Genomic DNA, 20,102 nt, shown 5'->3' on the forward strand with positions numbered 1-20,102 from the left:
TGGGAACAATATATTAACAACATTGTCTTTTACATTTTATGATTAAACATACAAACAATAAGTTACAAGCATACTACTCTTAGAAAAAACAACCAAGACCATATAACAAGGTGGATCCTTCCGCGAGACATTGTGTAACCTTTGACAAGATAGAAAACAAAAAAAAAACAAGATGGATGATTCAAACAAAACAATTTTGTTAAACAAAAAGGAGAACTTTACCTCTCTTAAGAATACCAACATATCCTACAAAGAAAGGTAAAGTTCTCTCTTAAGAATGCCAAAAATCAAATCATTTATTCAAGGCCAATGTCATTCATCCAAACATCACTAATACTTTTGTTATATTCATAAATGTATCACATCTACTGATTTGTGAAATTAGGCATAGGCATTCAAGTGTCCAATCGAATTTGGTTCGGATTGAATCAAGTTTTATTTTTTGGGTTATGAAATTTAGCTCAATTTGAATATTTTAAAAATTCAGTTTTGATTTGGTTCAGATTTCTTTGGTTCGAATACAATAACACATCGTAACCTAGTTATATTTGTTTTAATTTGGATTCAATTTAAATCAATTTTGGTTATCCAAAATACTTTTTTTCTGGAAAGTACACAATTTAATTCACAAAAGTAGATTTTGATCCGCGCAACCCCGCGGGTATTTGTTTTCATTTTATATATATAAATATTTGTTTATAACATAAGTTATATATGTTTTTAACATTAATCATATACTTAAATGTTTATATAACTATTCCAAATACAATAATTTACATGTTATAACTAATTAGTTGTTTTAAAATCGTATGTATTTACTTCTTATTATATATTTATCTTATTGTATTTGCATTTAGTTATTGACAATCTTGATATATTCATGGGAAAACATGTTTGAAAATTATTTTGTATTTAATTTGTGTTAAATTCTGATCCGTCTTTCAAATATAGATTTTCTTTTACCAATATTTTCATGCTTATTTATTTCAGATAATATTATTGTATACAAAAGTCTAAGATATGTTAATTTTTAGACATGTATAATATAGTTTGCTAACTTAAGCCGTTCTGTCATTATATTATATTTTTAAAATAAATAGTTTATTTGTGAAAGTAAAATAGTTTGCTAATTTAATATACTTTTGTCATATTTAGTTCAATACAATAATTGTATTTTAACATGATGATTATGACTAAAAAGTAGATAAATTAGGATAGCATTTAAAATTTTCATTTTATAAACGATAACTTAAAATACATTAAATTATTATTAAAATATTTTTAATAATTATTGTTTAAGTCTTATTAGAATTTTTTAAAAATATAATATATAAATGTATATTTATATTAAGATGAAAATATATCATGATTACAGTAGTGGAAATATTTAAATATTTAAATTTAAATAATTAAAGGATTGGAAATATTTAAATATTTAAATAGTTTCAAATTTTGAAGTTAGTGGAAATATTTAAGTGTAATTTCGAAAAATGAAGATCTTGTAAAAATATTTTAAAACAGATTTGTTAGAATTTTTAAATAAAGATGTTTATATTTAAAATGAAATGATATCAAAAGATATTATAATTAAAGTATTTTAAAGATTCTATATAATATTAATCTTAATAAAATACATTTAATAAGATTTCTAATTAAGTGATGGTCAAAATTAAAAAATCACACATGAAAGAAGTCATGACTTCTTTTTTAATATATAAAGATAGGAAAGTTTAAGCAATTTTCATTAGCAAAATCTTATTAAGAAGATACAAACATAAACAAATTAAATTAGCAACAAACAACTCTATAAATGTAGAAAACATAACTTCAAAAGCATACTTCTTTGTAATCAAATTTCAAATTAGTTGTCAAAAATTTTAAAATTTCTAGTACCAAAAAATATACATTAAATTGAACATTTGAATTATGTGTATGTGTGTGTATGTATTGAGATCTTTGAACATGTTTGATAGATATTCATTTCTATTCATTATTGGATTTGGATCTGGTATAAAGATTTTCTAAATTTATGTCTTATTTGGTTATCTATTTGGATTCGGTCAGAGAATTCTATGAGTTATAACCAAAACATTGAAAACAATTTTTGGTTACTATGTACAAATGCACCACTTATACATAGTAACTGCATTGTTGGGAATTAATATATATATATATAGTGGGATATGAAATCTGATAAGTTACATTATCAAAATGAATTATTAACTCTAATCAGATATTATAGTTAATATTTGATCAGACAGTACATAATAAAAAAAAAAATGTAACCCTGAGATTGTCTAGGTTTGATCAGACAGTTACATAAAAGATAAAATATTATTAAAACTAAGAAGGGGAATTGGCTGCTTGCTCTCCTCTTAGTAGTGGAATCTTCTGAGCTTTCTTGAGACGAGAAGAAGTCTAAACTGCAAGGGAGTGGATGAACATCTCTTGCGCTCAGCCAACCTAGAGATTGGTACCTAGTATTAACAAACAAAAAAGGAGAAGAGAAGAGAGTTAGATTAACTGCAAACTTAAACATGGCTTGACAAGCATTTTATTACCTCTTGGTGCTGCATGGCCATTTGTTCCATTCTTGGTCCCGAAGTTTGGCCCATCAAAGCCACCAAAGCACATGATATGTTTGAGTGAAGGTAGGCCAGGTCAATGGAAGTCATACCCTGAAGCTTTCTACCATTCATCCTCCTGTGAGAAAATAAAAGAGAACCCAAAAGTAAATGTAAAATAAACAAAGAAGAGACTTTAGCAGAGCAAGAAAAATGGGGTTTTGTTATTACTCGTTCAAAAGCCACAATCTATCAAACTCGCTCTGAAAGGATTCAGCGTTTCGCCTCTCAAAATTTCTCTTCATTCTCAGCTGCGAGAAGAAGGGAAATTGTAAAGGCACAATGAGAGGGAAGAAAAAGAAAAAAAGGAAGAGAGAAATGTAGACACGCACCAGCGGTGATCCATGGCTTTGTTTCTCCTGGCTTTCTTTAGAGCTGTAGATATGCAGAAAACGCTCACTATTGGTTGGATGATTAAAAGAAAAAGACTATTATGAAACAAGACAGCCAGAACTTAGAACCTACTGGTAGAGTCCAAGCTGATAAGCCAAGAAAACGGAACCCTTTTTGCAAATTATTCAAGCTTCTAGCCAAACCCCAGAACAGAAACAAAATAAAATAAGGAACTTTTGAATTACCTGCCGATAGTGGAGTTGCAGGGTACCAAAACCCCTCTCCTTGCACGGCCAGCTTCAGCTTCAGCTTCCTTGTTCTGCAAAGTCATAGGTTTCACGATTCAAAAAACTGGGAAGAAAGCATCTCAAATCGGGAGAGATGGTAAAACTAAAAAAATATATGTATGGTGACCTCATTGCGCAGCCTTTCAACTTCTTCTATCTTTACCTTCTCCTGTAAATAAATAAAATAGTTAAACAAGGGTGGTGGATAAAAAAAAGTATTCGAAACAAGTAACTTGTATCCAAATATCTCACTTGTTGGCTCAGTACAATGCACTGGACACTGCGTAGATGACTTATAAGTTCTGTCAGCTCGGTGAAGCTAGCACATTCGTCTTTACCATTCATTCTCCTGAGATAGGAATGAAGAAAGAAAACCCATGAACCAAAATGAAATAAGCAGCATGACAGAAGAAGGATGCAAGAAGAAGCATTTACTTGATCAAAAGTCGTAATTTCTCGACTTCTTTCCGGAGCTGCTGCAAAGAAGAGAAGCGGAACAAGAGGCATAAATACAATTTAGAAATAGATCCAGAGCAGATGATAATGGTTGAAAAGAGGAAGTGCTTTATTTACATACCACTGCTGCTTCATCTAGACTTTCTTCTTCAGAGATGCATCCATACCTAAAAAAGGACAAAAAGGTCAAGGCTTTCTTAAGCTCAGCAGAATCATAAAGATAAGCGCCTCTGATTACAACAAAACCCCTAATCCAGAAACCCTAAGTATCACAAGTGGCTTCATATATCCCCAAAGACCTCAATTTTACCCCGGAAAAAACATACGCAAGCAAAATATCTTACCTGCTCCTGCTGCTGCTGGAAGAGAATTCGCAGAAATTGCACGGCACTGTTATCATCTCCTCCGTTAGATTTCGTTTCTTCAATATCGAACGAACGATACCGAAGTTCTCTCTGTTAATTTTCTTTTATAGAGACGAGATTCGTATTTACTTTTCCTTTTTTTCTCATATATTTTTTAAGAGGACATTTTCCTTAATTATTTAACGAGTTTTAAGCTATTATTTATATTTATTATTAAGATTATTATCTTAAGCCCAATATGTACCAACCGTAAGCCATTAAACTGAGTCTGTCTGCTTGGAGGAGAACATTGGTATGTCAACATTACTGAAGAGAAGTATATCCAATTTTTCTTTTTGAAAAAATGTTTATGTACATCGACAAAGGAACATCAGAGTTCAACAAAGACATCAGGAAGGGAGCCTATTTCACCAAGGACTTGACCGACCAAACGATCAGTACGAGTTAGAGTTGGGTCCATTGTTGTTCCTACTTCCTATTAGGCCTCCAGGCACTGCGTACTGTAGCTCGTTCTGTTCCGCGTATAGTGAGATAATGCGTGAGTATATCGGTGTGCATTTTGGGTTGCCACGCTCGTCTTTTCACAACAATTCCAGGTCGGATCTCAATTAATTGGTTCACTTTCAAAACACCCTACAAATATATAAATAGATGTAGTTAGAGACGCCGATTACAAACCGCATGCTATACACTGTGATACATATATGCAAAGCTTGATGAAGGTAGAAGGTAATATAAGCAAAAGTTGTACTTGAGAGATTAAGAGATCAAGAGGAAGTAGATACCCGTAGGATACTTTCCACCTGCAACTCCACCTCAAACCCTGGTTTTTGTTGACATCAAAAGACCGAATCACTATCATATTTGGTGGTGAAATGAAATTCCTCTTAGGGATTGGGATCTTCTTGACAATGTACTCGCATACAACATCAATGTTGTATTTCAGCTGGGCTGATACAGGGACTATTGGCGCACCATCTGCGACAGTGTTCTGCAATCAGTATGTGATACAAATATTACTACCGAATCCCCCAAGCTCTATTCCTTAGCTAACCAATGCAACATGAGAGAAGGAAATCGAACCATTATAAATTTCTGAATGGTTTCGTGCTGGTTAATGGCAACGTTCTCTTGACTAAGATCAATCTTGTTCTGGAGGATTATGATATGCTTGAGCTGCATAATCTCAACAGCGGCAAGATGTTCGGATGTTTGTGGTTGTGGACAACTTTCATTTGCAGCGATAAGAAGCAGTGCACCATCCATGATGGCTGCTCCGTTGAGCATAGTCGCCATGGAATATCATGTCCCTGAATAATAGAACGAGAAGATAATCAAAAACAAGGATAAAGCCAAGAGTGGAGAAATCTAATACTTCCATTTCAGCCCTCGCTCTTTAAATCCTCCACCCAATACGAATCGAGAACCAACAAAATGAAAAATAGCAGTTTAAGAAAAATGAAGAGAGCCATAAGAACTAATCATACCGGGCAATCCACGAACGACACATGCCTCAATAGTTTCATCACAATGTGGGCTGTCTTCTTTTCCACTTCCATATGCCCTATAATAACAGATACATTGTTAAGACTCCCGTCACAATCTATTACTAGAAGATTAAAAAACAAAAACAAATGTGCAGGCAAAAACTCACTTATAGCACATAGGTCTTAGGGCATTTGTCATCCTCGCATTTGTAAATATTGGCATTTGCATAACCAAGCTTGATGGTGATGTTACGCTCCAACTCATTCTTAAAACGGACAGTCTGCACAAGAACAAGAGATAATACAAATGCTACATGTGAGCACATACACTTCAGTCAAATAACTGTGCTCTGCTAACACAATACAGCAGAGATTCAAAGGGCATAGTGAAAATTACCTGGACACCAGATATAGCTTTGACAACAGTGGACTTTCCGTGAGCGACATGCCCAATGGTTCCTGAGATATAATAACACTATAAGTCTTTAGCTTCTACTATTGTCTCCCAAATGGTTGGCTCGTTTGACATCAACTTAATATAGAAGAAAATATTTTTTTTTTTAAAATAGCCTTGATATGTACGCAAAAGTTACCCATGTTTATTGTAGCTTGTCGAGAAATAACCTCAGGAGACAGAGGATGAAGCACAGTTACATCCAATTTACTAAGATCTTGCTCCGCCAAACCCTTGTTCCGTGACATTGTGACGAGCTCCTGCTTTAAACGGCAATCAATCAGAACCCTATCATTAGTTAAATCAGAAGCAACTAAGTGGAATCAGTTGTGAGAGGACGTGTAAAAACTACAAAGACAAGTCCCCCTCTCGAAGAAATTAGAGTTAACCATAGATCTCAAACCCTAAATTCAGTTACCTATACTTATCCAAAACCAATTGGATTTCCCAATCTACAAGTTTACAATTAGATCCCGACTGATCTATGTGAAGTTTTCTACAACAGAAAGGGAGATAAGAAGAAAGCTCACAAATATTTATGACCAACTAACATTATAATATATTTCATATCAATCACATCCACAAAATTTAACCTACAGTAAATATATATATATATATATATATATATATATATATAATACACTTTTAACTCGTAAATAAATGAACCAGAAAATCATCAGACTCATAGCCATGTCTCTTGGGTTTCTTTTTTGAAATAGTTTTGTGTTAAACCAATCTTTGCTGAGTAAGGTAGAGACATAAAAGAGGCGGCCTTGTTGGAAACTGAGAGTACCTATGTGACAAAAGACGAGACAAGCTCACCAACAGGTAACAAGAGCTGCAGAAACGCACACCTCTCATGTTGCAATCCAAATAACTGAGACCAGTACATTGCTTTGGAAGTTGAGCTTGTAGTAAGAGCGCCCACCAACATATTCTGCAAGAAGAGTGCACGCACACAACAACCATACATCTCAGTCTGAATACCATACGCATTAGTTAGAATAATTATGTTTGAGTGCGTCATGGAGTCAAAGAACTTACGGACTGCTTTTGGAATTCTCTCATAACCTCAGGCTGTTTTGCTGGATTCATATTCTGGAAACATCAGAAAAACATCTAGTTAGACTATATGGCAAGTTCTACTGGAGTCAAAAAGTTTTTATTTCCACAACGAGAGGACCCTCAAAAAGTTAACCTCAAGGGCAAATCCGATATGTGTTAAATAGGAACATGACCTTTTGCTCATAGGCATAGCTGTCATCGCCTTAGTGGCACCTTGCATTCCTTGTAAGTTAGCTATCTGCTGGCTTAGCAGGATCAGTTATTGCCGGGAAAGAATCTTGGTCCCTCCCTGATTAAAAGCAGAGGATTGTCATCAAAAACTAAATGACATATTTAAAGACACCAAGCCCTAACCCTGTAAGAAGATTGATCATCCGAGAAGGAATGGTTGAGGAAACCTTACCTCATTCCCTGTTTTAGCAGTTCTTTTGATCTCGAGAATGAGCTTTTCCTCCTGTTTGACCACTGAAAATATGGTCGTTTTTGACCACACCGAGTAAGCAAAGCAAACAATGGAGTTTTTGACGACACCACCATTTCTGGTTCTCTTAAAGACTGTGCCTTCAACATAAAAGATGAGGTGGCGTTGTAAGTAACTGTGGAGTCTTGAAACAGAAGGCAGCTCCACAAACCTCATGTTGTAATCTAAATAACTCAGACCAGTACAAAGAATGATTTTGAAGTTGAACATGTAGTTAGTAAGAGCACCCAACAACATATTATGCAAGAAAAGTGCACGCACACAATTATTGACAAGAAACAATAACACAAGGAAATATCAGACAAAGATTTTGGACACCTTTGTGAACAGAACATTTTATATCTGTTTCAAAAACTTGTAGCAAATTTGACATTTAAACTTGAAAAAGCCAAAAGACAAGAGATTGAGAGAGCACATTTGCATTTGTTAACAGAAAATCTATCTACAAAATCTCTAAATCCACCACTACTCATCTCATCCCAATGCCAAGTCAGTAGCCTCGTGAGCTGCATTAGACACAACCACCAGACGTTCCAGCAAGTAATCCAGGTCCTGGGATGGGCGGGCAAGCAGTGTCGGGAGGACTCCTGTCAAACTCTGCAAGTATCTGGTGAGCTGATCCATGTTAGCATCAGCCAGTTCATAGCCGATGAAATCCATCGCGTTGTTGAACCTGAATCAAATAATACACATGAATACACAGAAAAATTTTACAAAAAGGGAAAGAAAAGAAAACGATTGGTTACCCTTGGGGAAAACCAGCAGACACCAGGCGCCCATCATCAGGAGAGACTGCCGCAAAAAGCCGCGACTGCGTTGCACTGAAGGTTAATCAGTGCTGCTTTCCTAGTCAGGTTTTTGACAGCGGAAGAGAAGGTGCGATTACGATTCACGTTGAAGTTCGCCTCCGCCATGCTCAAATTCTGTCAAACAAAATACAACATTTTCATCTCAAATACACAGAGTTTTCAACTATAAATCACACAAACGGAACAAGCATAGAAGAGAATAATCACCTCCGTCTTCGTCGGGGGTTTTGGGGTTGGTGATGATCGGAACCTTCGTCTCCTCTTCGTCGGGGTTTTCAATTGAAACCCAAACCCTTAAATTGATGATAAAAGGTAATCTTCTTGGGCCATTAATCTTCTTGGGCCATTAAATTGATAAAAAAGGTAATCTTCTCGGGCAGGGGGCATAAACGGCGAGAAGTTTGAATAAAGTCTGGTCAGTGTTCTAAATATCGGTCTAGACAACGCTTAGTCGATAAATCGGGTATAAACGACATAATTTTTTCAAAGCGATTTATTTAAAATTTGGTCTAAGCGTCCGAAAAATTGGCCTAAACACCCGCATAAAGAATAATCTTCTATAAAACGCCTAATCACCGCCTAGCGATTTTTAGAATATTGAATCTGGTTGAGGCTTTGTTGGTCTTCGTGTAATGTAATTGTGTGGTGGTCTTCGTGTAATGTAATTGTGCAATTAAAAGATATTAACAAAAAAAATGTAGTGAATGAAAACAATACCCACTCCGAATTTCAACACAAGTTAAAAGGTAACATGAGTATCATCTATTTATTATTACTGTATATATAAATGAAAGAGGACGGACGATGCTGCTAACACATATAGAAGAAACCATAGGTCACACACAAGACCGATATGGAGCACAAGACCATTGAACAAGTTGCTGATGATCCTAATGAACATCTCCGGGAAATCATGCCATTAGCACACTATTTACCCGATAAAAACAACAACAAAAAATCAAACTATGTAATCATAGTTGTGGGAGAAGAAAAGCTGAGCAAGCCGAACAATGTTGAACAATCATGCCATTAGCACCAAGTCACTAACTCAAACCCACTACATCTGTATCTTCATATTCTGCATGATTCAAAGGATGAAGATAAGATGTTTTTCTGCTCAAAGGATCGAGATATGATCGATAAGGTTCATTGGTTATTTACTTCGTTCCATCTCTATGGTTAATCCAACTTTTCAAACCGAAATGATGAAGTTATTCCGGCAGAAAGTAGTGTTCCATCACTTGACACCCTAATAATCAAGTTTTTGGAGTTCGTATGATTGCTACTATAAAGATGCACATGGCATTGCTCCCTCTTTTCCCTATGGCTCCTATTTATCTATTTTATTACCAACAAATCAATATACCAGCAAACTGGGTCCTCTTCGTTTTCATATTTTCATATTTACATTCAACATAATGTAACATATTATTAACATGTATTTTAAGTATGTTGTCATTCCAGTTAATTCGGTCTCGAAACTATGTTTGGATAAATAAAATAGCACTGCTAGTGTTTTGCATTTATAAAATATATATGACATTTTCCTAGCTAGTCATACAAAAATTTTTTTTTTACCAAAAACAGAAAGATAAACACAAAAGATGTTCGAAATTACTACACATGTTCAATACAGACGTCTCACATATTTAACTTAAGTTCATTACATATAATAATAGCATATAAATCGTATCTACACACCAACATACACTTCAGATCAAAACAGACAATTAAAATAAAAAGTAGATATATATGAAACAAAGATTTTCATTGTAAAGCCCACAATTAACACTCATCCAATATATGATCATTACCTCTTAATCTTTTAACTTCAAGCTCTACTCTTCCACTTCTCCATTGCTCTCGGAGCTGAAATACGTTTTACAACTATCAAGCAACTAAAATTTCCCACAATCTTTGGCTATTAATCAATATATATTCAACCCTTTAGACAATGCACTAAGCACGAGTATTGTGGAAAATACATACCCAGACCAATGGCGTCAGATCCTTTCATGAGACGTAAACGCTTGCATGCATCGGCGAACATTCTAAAGAATAATAAATTTAAACAAAGGGGTTACTGAAATGATTAATAAATAAAGTTCTAATTAGAACATACGTAATCAATAAGAAGGACGAAGAAGAAGACGTACGGCCAAGGGACGTCGCCGACGAGCCTCCAATCACCGTCTTTGTCTTCGTAAGAAGGAACATAGTCCCAACTATTCACTATATCCATTACGTTCCTCTCATTCATGAAGTCTATATCATTCTTTCTTCTCCTCCATTTTTTCCTTCGCAATAAAATATAATGTATAAAATTTTAGTTATGCAAGTCTATAGCCTTTAATTGAGTTGTTATCTTTCAAACTTAGTATTTATCATGATGCAGTATATATTTAGTAATAAATATATAGCTATATTAAAATAAATTCTATATAACGTGTACGTACCCATGGTAAAAGAGCTGAACATGCTGGACAAAGCATTAGAGAGTTCGTCGTAGCTCTTATACATCTTCAAGTCGACTTTCCTTAAGTACGGGGCTCCGTCCATTGAAACCTTCACAAACGCCACCGTCTCCGTGCCATTGCTTGATTTTTGGCACGAACCCATCACGTTCTTCTACTACTCTCACCGGTGGCCAATCCCACAACTTTTTTTGGTAAAATGTTAAATTTTATAACAATTTTAATTTTGGACAGCAATTACAGAGAAAACAAAGAAGGCAGAGCAAACAAAATCTAAGACTAAAACTAAGACTAAGAAACAACAGAAACCAAAGATGGTCACAGTCAACAAGAACACGTCTAAGCAACTAGAAGATCCAACAACTTGTATGTGAATATATGTTAAACTAAAAAATAAATAAATATATATATATATATATGTTAAACTGTAGCCTGTAGGAAGCTATATATCACCTAATAATTTTTTTCGTGGCCGTCGCCCAAATAAATCCTATTTGCATGAAAGTATGGTCTAACGGGTGACCGAATTATACCCTTTTATCTCCGGTGGATGTTCAAAAATTTAAGAAAGAAAAAAACCTATCAAGTTGTTTCAAGAAAAAAAAAACCTATAAACACACCAATTAGATAGTTTGAACTTATTCTTTATAAAAATGTTTCGTGACTACAATTTAGGAATATTTTTTCTTCTGCTCATAGTTTTATCCAATTAGTTAGATGTTATTAATTATTCAATATACAGTACTATATTTTTCAGGCATAATAACTTGGAGGAAATGTTTTTTTTTTGGTAAAGTTTTATTAAACTCTTAAGATAGATAAGAAAAAAAATCAAAGTGAATGTCGGAAAAGAAATAAAAAGAGAGAAAAATAGTAAAATTACTTGGCTCCTAGGAGGCTTCGCTGGATCTTTGGGACATGCATGAACTCTTGTCCTTGGAATCAGAAGCCACGATGTCACGGGTCTTAGATCATCCCTTGCTTTCAGGTTCATTGTTCAGATTCAGATCAACCGTCTCCAAGAATCCTATCTTGGTTTCAGTCACTGGGGCCGCCGTATCCCCGCCGGGAAGACCAAAACAAAGCTCAGTCTCCCTCAGATTCAGCTCGACACTGCCCATCACTACTAGTCTCTCTTCTTTTTCTTTGGGAAGGTTATGAAGAAGATGGGAAAATGGTTTTTATAAAAATACGCAAATAATACAAAATGAGATGAGTCTCTATTATATATCATAGGGCATCACTGCCCAGGGCTGCCCGGCTCTGTCTCTAGGTTGTAGCTGCATGTGTAAGTCGTATATCAGAGATATTTGGTTAAATGATTACAGACACGAGTTTGATCGATGTTACACTACGCAATACTATTATTACGTACTTACTATTTGCAATCTTTCTTCGTATATTATTTTGGAGGTCGTATATGATCGCATTTGATTAGGACATGCTTAACTATTCCTTCTAGGATTACTTTTTATCTATTAATATTATATTGTATTTGAGTCATAATCAATATCACCGCAAAGGTTATTTTATCACCAAATATGTGGTACACGGACTAATTGGCAAGGGGAAATCCTCAATATATATTATTAGTGGCTGCACATTTTAGTAGAATTAGAAGGACGTCAAAAATGTATACTAAGTGGGGTATTAATAAATTTTCAATGAGTTCACAACTCTGTTTTTGTTTAAATTATGGCAAAATATAAACAAAGTTCTTACAAAATATATTTTTAAAGAGTAGGTGCACTTTCACCCATAATCTTTGGCCTACATTCACCACTGCTAATTAGTATCAATATACTTTCAAGGAACCAACATTAAAAGCAATGGGATCAGCTATGCGAGTTTGAGTTTTAATAACGATGGTATAACATAGAAGAAAGAAACCATAGGTGAGACACAGGACGGATATGGAGCACAAAGCTGCGGTGATTGAACAAGATGCTGATGATCCTAATGAACATCTCCGGGAACCGTCTTCGGAGTGAGCAACTTCTTCTTCTAAGTTGCAAGAAATATATGGTGAGAATGAATACAGGAAACGATCAAATGAGATTTTTGCATGTTAAGTCTTATCGTATACCTCTTGGTCGAGTTGTTCCCGTGTTGGTCCAAATCTATGTTCCCGCAAATCCATCAACCCCTGGTATATCTGACGGAGAAGAATACCCATCTCGGCATAGGTCATACCTTCCAACTCTCTACCATTCAGTCTCCTGACAAAAGGAAAAGAAGAAGAAAACGCATCATCAATAAAAATAAATAGACAGAGCAAGTGGAGGGGAGATGTTAAAATTTAGTCGTTACTCACTCCTTCAGCAGCCACAGCCTCTCGAACTCCATCTCCATGGATTCAGCCTTTCGTCTTTCGAACTCTATCTGCAATTTCGACTGCAAAATATCACATGCATATTAACACAAGCATGCACCGTAGCTAAAAGAACAGGCAAGGGGGCACGTAACGTACCCTTGGTGCTGCTTCACCAACTTGTCCCTCTCCCGAGCTGTCATCATATACCCACAAGACAAGAGTGATATAAGGCAACAGAAAAAATAATGACTCTCCGGACTAATAACTCTCCAGACTAATGACTCTCCAGACAACAGACAGAGTGATATAAGACTAATAACTCTCGAGACTAATAACTCTCCAGACAACAGACAGAGTGATATAAAGACTAATGACTCTCCAGACTAATAATACCTGTTTCCGCTAGAGAATCTGCGGGGAGCCACTCTCATCCTACCACCATACTCGTCCACTGTTTCACTCTATCACAAAAAAAAAAGACATGGTTCATGTCAAATATCTATTAAAGAAGAACAAAGACAAACGAAATTGGGAACGAAAACGTTTACCTGTATGCGCAACCTTTCCAAATCTTCCTCCATCTGCTCTTTCTTCTGTAATGTGATAATAATAATAATAATATTAGTTAAAAACAAAAGATGCTTGGAGAATCCATTATTTGAAACACATTCAATCGTTTCACCTTTTTCACAATGGGCAACACGACTTCTCTGAGATGGTTTTCGAGAAAGACAAGCTCTGTGAAATTCAGACCATCAAGATCCTTTCCAGTCATTCTCCTATAGGTAGGGACATAAAAAAAAACAAAAAAAAAAAAAAACATAAGAACCACAACAGAAACCCCAATAACATTGGGGGGACTAGGGGATTTATATTTACCTGGTCAAAACACGTAATCTCTTGAGCTCGCTCTCCGTGTGATCTCGATCGTACCTGGAAAGAATTTAGAATCCGATTAGGCGGTGGCTGGGTAGATGTAATTTAACAGCAAAACCCTAGTAGAAAAAAAAATAGAACCCTCTTATCGTGTCCGAGAGTTACCTCGTGGAGAATCCGCAGAAGTCGCAGAGTATTCCTCCAACCTTCTTCGTCTTCTTCTTCGTCAGATCTCTTGGCCTCCTCTTCAATTTCAACCTAATCCTCCTTCTCCCCATTTCGATTTTGTTTCTAATTTTTCTTTCTTTTCTGGAATTTGCGCGAGCGAGGATTGTATATATAGAGAGAGAGAGACAGAGATTCACCTACCTATGTTCCTGTCTTTTTCCAATTTTTTATTTTTTTCTACAAAATAATTTTTTTTTTTAAAGTATTTTTATTTGCAAATTTCCTAAAAAAATTTAAGGAAACACTGATTTGAGCCTCTCTCGAGTAAGTAAATATTCGGTTTAGATCATAATAATTTCTTTATTGACGCATTTAATTGTTTTAAATTTTATTTTTGGTTTGTTTTTCGGCTCAATGGACTTCGGCCCAAAGTTTTTGGGTTTGCATAAAAAGATTTTCTTTCGACCCTCCAAAATGAATAAGATACGTATGCTGGTGGTGATAGAATGCTATGCCAGAAAGGGTTGAAGGATTTGATCAATGGTTGATGATCGCTTTTTTTTTTTTTTTTTGCCATCTAAAAATATTATTAAACTTATAAACAGTACAAGGCCCAGAACGGCCCAAACACAAAAAAACTAAAGGTTACAACGCTAAACCCGCGCAAACCAATCCCCAAACCCAAAAAAAAACGAAGCCCAAAAAATCACTGCAACCCACAAACCCACGTGTCGACTCCACATCAACCACGAAGACGTGTGTGAACGGTGGAAGCTTCGTCATCTGTCTGAACTGGAGGTCGCCGCTAGAGCCGAAATCCGGAATCTCGCCGGAGTCGCGAATCACCACTTTCTTCCTCATGCAGAAGTCAAATGCTGTATCGGAACGAAACTCAATCACCGGAATCACCGGGGAACTCAATACGACCACTAAATTCCACCTCCGACGACAGTATCGGAGGTATAGAAATTGGAGTCTACACACACCGGCCCGATCTTCAGAGAGCTTCCATCACCTCCGCCAAACTCTCGCCCGAATTCAGCCACCATCCACCACTAATCACAACTTTAACACAGCTCACACACTTCCATAAAAGTCGAAAGCTGGCGACCACTACCAAAGAGAATCCGGTACGGCCCCAGAAAACATAAGCCGAACCACCACCGACGGAACTGATGCATGGCCGTAAACAGAGGAAAAACGGAATGGAATCAATCCCTCCTTGACTAAAGCCGACTAAACAAACAAGAAGAAAAAATAGGAAGCTTTGTAGCCGGACCGGCGGTGGCTAGAAAAGTCAAGCCCGCCGGCCGGAGACACGATTCTCGCCGATTTGCTATTTAGAGATAAGTCAGAGAACTTTCTCTCTCTAAAAGTGATTTTTTTCAAATTGGTTGATGATCGCTTTGGTTTATCATCTGGTTTCGGCAAATATGGAATGTTATTAAAGCTATTTTATGGGGGGGCCTACTTCCTTTTTTTTTTTGTCTTTTTGTACACTATACATGTGTCATAATAATGTAAAATTGTTATGCAAAAATGATAACAATAGGAAAACATCGTTTGCAAAACATGCGAGTGAACCATAGCTTGTATTGATTTTTTTCTTTTTGTTTTGTCAAGAAGCTTGTATTGATTAAAATCATAATAAAATTAAAATAAATAAAAAAGGCGTTCATATCTTATGTGATGGCTGGCAACCAACCCCCACCAAAACTAAACTTCATAATTTTAGAGCTTCATGTCACCTCTCACGAACCTCTTTTTATTATAGCTTTCCCGCATTTTATTTAATTGTTTTATTGGACCGTATTCAGTGCTATTGTGTATCTGACGACAATATCTGTGTCAAAAGGATTTGACTTTCAGTAAATATCTGAGGCACACACATGCCGTTTCGAAACATTATTAATGGACAAATTCTGATAAAAATGAAGTTGTAAATCCGTTTGTAACTATTCAACAATCCTTATATGTCATGATATTATAATATATTACACTATGTCCAGAGAATTATAATGTATCAACTGTCTTGTCTTCCTCCAGGTCAGTGTTGTTCAGACAAATGTCTCTGTACCGGATTAAGGTAAACCGGCAATTAACCGTCTCATGAATAACCAAAGTTAACCAGTCGAGCATAATGTATGTGACTGTGTGTGTAGAAGATTACTATTTACTACCTAAGCTCAAACTCTTCGACATGAGCAATATCTTCGCCGTGAGCATCGGGCTGCCCAGCTTACTTTCCTCTGTTCCAACCCTTTAAAGACCTCTGTCTTGAGCTTGATGATGCTTTTGAGACGGCAAGGTTCGACGGAGGCAGCAGCAGTGCGGCTTCTTCCGCCGTGTCTCTTTGACGGCTTAATTATTTTCTCGCCACCGTCTTCCTACTCCTTGGAAGCCAACACCATCTTCGACTTCTGTAGTCGCCAGAACATGTAGTACTCAATGGTGCGTGACAAGACCGGATCCAACGCCGAACACTTTTCTTTTGTTAATGTCGCCAGGTGATCCAGCTCAATGATCCCAATTCCGAATCCTTGTGTTTTGTATGATCAGGGTTTCGAGATGAAACTCGAAAGACAATGTGGAGAGATGGTAATAAGAAGCAAGACAAGGGAAAGACTAAAGAGAGTAATTAGTGTTGATGAGGGTTTAAGCAATGGTGCATTTATGGGGAGGGCTTTTGTTGGGTTTCCTTTGCTTCTTTTTTTCAAGTTCGTATTAGATCTATAATTCAAACAAACAATCGAGCAGTTGACCCGGTCAAGCTATCTAAATTATTATTTTCCTAAAACAAAGCTAGGAAAATACCTTTTATACTGAATGATTGTGTATGTACTAGGATTCTGTTTTAGTAGACCTTTCAAGTGTTTTAATATAGCCAATAGATGACAAAAAAATACTATATTAATAAAACACTACAGTTCGAATAATTTACTTTGTTACTATAAATATAAAAAACTGTGATTAGTTAGTCAGATATTTCGACTTTTTTTTTAGTAAGATGTATAATTAGATTTAACAGCCGAATGATGTTCAATTAATAGAAACCTATACATCTTGATAGAAACGTTAGCTCATTGGCCGACTGATTGAATGTCCTCTATCGTTTTTTCTCGTATTTCAAGTCAAGCAGTAAAGCAGGTCAAGCAGTAAAGCAGTCGCGTAGAATAAGGAACCATGCATATAATGACGTATGTGAAAAGTACTAAATTACTGATGCATTAGACACATTTTCTTTCTTGCATTACTAAAGAAATGAAACTATACTAACGTAGGATGTAGGCATTGAGCATATTATATACAAAAATATTTACTATTATATAGTATTTATATATATACGCACCACAACAGAAGTTGACGATGTGTTATGCACTGGGACATAATTAGTAATAACAAGGGCTAATTAAACAAAGAATGTTTAGGCGTGTCTTTGAAATGAATCACCACTGATGTTTCCATTATAGCCTGTGTAAACCCACCCCCATTTACTCCCCCCAACACTACTCTGCAACTAGCACCTTTTTCTCCAACTGTACTTGTTAAGTTGGTATAGTCTGCTACGCCGGGGTCGATGCTCTATTAATACATGACTAAGATTTAGGGACATTTCTAAACATATGTACATCACTCATCATGCTTTGAATTTGATTTCTTTGAACACAGTGTAATCTTAAGCTGTAAGTACATTTTAAAAACAAATCTAAGACACTTTGTGCTTTTTACTTTTTAGTTCCGGACGTATCACCAGTTATAAAAAAACAACAAACGGTGTGCAAAATCATTGAACACGTTTCAATTTCCATTTTGACTTTTAGGTCAGACAACTTATACTAGAGAGTAGAGTCGCTGCTTTCTAGAAAAAATAGTGGGATAATAAATAATAATAACAAAATAATCTTAGTAGTAGTATATTGTTAGGCGTGAAAATTAGTAATAAAGATAACTACAAATATGAATAAAAAATTGGAAATATTCAAAAACAATAGCGTAAAAACTGGATAAGTCAAAGTCGTGTGAGAGAAAAGTGGGGACAGATATGTCACGTGGCGAGTTCTGATAGGTTTAGAAGACGACCAGCTTGTGGTATTACAAGATCCAGTTGACGGTAATGAACCAAGAAGAGTTACCGGTGTTACCGCTTTAAAGAGAGAAAAAGTTAAGCTTGTTTCTTCATTTAGAATCTTGGATGTAGAGAAAGAGAGTGTTTTGTGATGATGAGTCTAACGGTGGCAGTCCTTATGTCCGAGCAAAACATATTCAGGCAAAAGCATACACGATTTGTGAGAATCGAAAGTTATTGATTCGATTGATCCTATAAAGTCTGAAACTTTGAAATGTTTGGTCAGCTTGGAGAGAAGGATGCGGAAGCAGCAATAGAGTTGTTCTGGAAAGCTATTAAAGCGAGAGACTCTAGTGGACAGTGCTCTTAAAGACATGGCCTCGCTTATGAAACAAACAGAACAGAAGCCATTGATTGATGCTATTCATTCCTTAAGACATCTTTGTTCAAGACAAGCTCAAAAATCACTCGATAAGCCATGAATTTGTTAAGGTTGAAGAGTATAATGAAGACGTTTCCTGAAAGTTTGGATCCTTTCAGATCTTGGTATATGATAATCTCACTGATCTTTTTGGGTTTGGTTTCTGAAGTTTATCGAAGCTGATGGGGATTAACTGAAACGTGTGTTGCAAGGAAATTTGGGATGTGCTTTTATATGCAGCTAAAAGGACTGACTATACATCGGCTGAAACCGTATACATCAGCTAAGGGACTACAAAGCCCCAAGAAAGAGGATCTCTGCTTCAACGGTTAGCCAGGCAGCTAATAAATAAATCTCACCACACAGCTAATGTTTAAGGAGCATAAATCTGATAATTATCCATTAAAAACAATCATAAAACATTCTGCAGGGAAAGAGAAATGGAACAGCAACGCGTTTCATACAGACTACAAATAAGACACTAGGATAATAAACTGCGATAACAACACAAGTTCTAAAGACAATAAACTACATTGATCAGTTGTTACCGAGGCGCCGGTTCCGCTCTGCCTCAATGGCTGCTCTGGCTGCATCGGTCCGCTGCACCAACAGTGCCAACTGCTCAGGATTCAGGTCCTGAACATTGGGATCACTCACTGCTCTGAAGTTGGCCATGGGTTCGATGGGCTGATAACCATGCTGTGCAAGAACCTGATGCATGGGAGCCGAAGAGTATTGGTATTGTACTTCATTTTCGGATACAACAACGGTCGCAACACTCGCACCGGTACGTTCATGTAGACTCTGTGCGGTACTTCTCATGTATCCAGCGGAGGAGGCACACACCTTGTCCCGAGTTCCATTATTCGGAAGTAGTACCGCGTCCTCGGGTTTCTTTCTTTTAACCATTGTCTCAGCAAACCTATAGAAAACAGATACACAGAGTTTTCATCGTCAAACAGAACATCTACAGTTTTCATCACATTATTACGAGGAGATATACGATATTCTCTATTTTGGTATATATCATTTTCTATTGATACTTTCCTATTATGTGGTATATTGTATACGATTAGGTTAACGAGTCGGTGAAGGGTCTGTATAAAGTCTTAGTCTCTACGATCTTAATAGGAAACACACAATATTCAGCAACTCAAACATTGTCAATTCTATCTCTAAATCACACAAACGGAACAAGAATAGAAGAGAAAAGTCAGTGAAGCAACTACAGTTTTCATCACATTATAACTATAAATCACAAAAAACAGTACAAGAATAGAAGAGAAAAGTCACCAGTCACCTCTGAGCTCTTTATCACCAGCGCAAAGTAAGCGGTTGATGATGATCAGAACCTTCGTTGGGGGTTTTGTAATAGAGAAATGAACTCCAAACCTTAGATTGATAAAAGGTATTTTCTTGGGT

General features: G+C 36.1%; 3 protein-coding genes and 3 pseudogenes across 6 annotated transcripts; all 6 read right to left on the minus strand.

Moving 5' to 3' along the window:
* Window positions 1-2,189: 2,189 nt before the first annotated feature.
* LOC108822017 (uncharacterized) lies at window positions 2,190-4,207 on the minus strand. Of its 2 annotated transcripts, none has more exons than XM_018595030.2 (10): window positions 4,045-4,207; window positions 3,822-3,867; window positions 3,680-3,717; window positions 3,497-3,593; window positions 3,372-3,413; window positions 3,203-3,276; window positions 2,957-2,999; window positions 2,796-2,875; window positions 2,562-2,703; window positions 2,190-2,477 (listed from the first exon to the last, which is right to left on the minus strand). In XM_018595030.2, exons 1-10 carry the CDS (start codon window positions 4,098-4,100, stop codon window positions 2,376-2,378), a joined length of 720 nt encoding a protein of 239 aa, XP_018450532.2. In that variant the 5' UTR covers window positions 4,101-4,207; the 3' UTR covers window positions 2,190-2,375. The 2 variants fall into 2 exon arrangements, with proteins under 2 accessions (XP_018450532.2, XP_018450531.2); XM_018595029.2 differs by having other exon boundaries at window positions 3,680-3,720; window positions 4,045-4,206.
* Window positions 4,208-4,380: 173 nt separating this feature from the next.
* Window positions 4,381-8,702, minus strand: LOC108822016 (uncharacterized; annotated as a pseudogene).
* Window positions 8,703-9,953: 1,251 nt separating this feature from the next.
* Window positions 9,954-12,176, minus strand: LOC108822024 (auxin-responsive protein IAA17-like; annotated as a pseudogene).
* Window positions 12,177-12,500: 324 nt separating this feature from the next.
* On the minus strand, window positions 12,501-14,365 carry LOC108822019 (uncharacterized). Of its 3 annotated transcripts, none has more exons than XM_018595033.2 (9): window positions 14,191-14,365; window positions 14,029-14,082; window positions 13,832-13,928; window positions 13,698-13,742; window positions 13,543-13,610; window positions 13,306-13,342; window positions 13,150-13,217; window positions 12,922-13,054; window positions 12,501-12,839 (listed from the first exon to the last, which is right to left on the minus strand). In XM_018595033.2, the coding sequence occupies exons 1-9, from the start codon at window positions 14,301-14,303 to the stop codon at window positions 12,792-12,794; spliced, it is 663 nt and encodes a 220-aa protein (XP_018450535.1). In that variant the 5' UTR covers window positions 14,304-14,365; the 3' UTR covers window positions 12,501-12,791. The 3 variants fall into 3 exon arrangements, with proteins under 3 accessions (XP_018450535.1, XP_018450534.1, XP_018450533.1); XM_018595032.2 differs by having other exon boundaries at window positions 12,501-12,836; window positions 13,150-13,229; XM_018595031.2 differs by having other exon boundaries at window positions 13,150-13,229; window positions 14,191-14,360.
* Window positions 14,366-16,291: 1,926 nt separating this feature from the next.
* LOC108822022 (uncharacterized) lies at window positions 16,292-16,604 on the minus strand (annotated as a pseudogene).
* A 2,454-nt stretch (window positions 16,605-19,058) lies between these two features.
* LOC108822021 (uncharacterized) lies at window positions 19,059-20,100 on the minus strand. The gene is made up of 2 exons (XM_018595035.2): window positions 19,974-20,100; window positions 19,059-19,602 (listed from the first exon to the last, which is right to left on the minus strand). The coding sequence occupies exon 2, from the start codon at window positions 19,587-19,589 to the stop codon at window positions 19,218-19,220; it is 372 nt and encodes a 123-aa protein (XP_018450537.1). The 5' UTR covers window positions 19,590-19,602; window positions 19,974-20,100; the 3' UTR covers window positions 19,059-19,217.
* Between the last annotated feature and the right edge of the window lie 2 nt (window positions 20,101-20,102).

The sequence above is a fragment of the Raphanus sativus genome, chromosome 8 (assembly GCF_000801105.2).
Source record: "Raphanus sativus cultivar WK10039 chromosome 8, ASM80110v3, whole genome shotgun sequence".
NCBI lineage: Eukaryota > Viridiplantae > Streptophyta > Magnoliopsida > Brassicales > Brassicaceae > Raphanus > Raphanus sativus.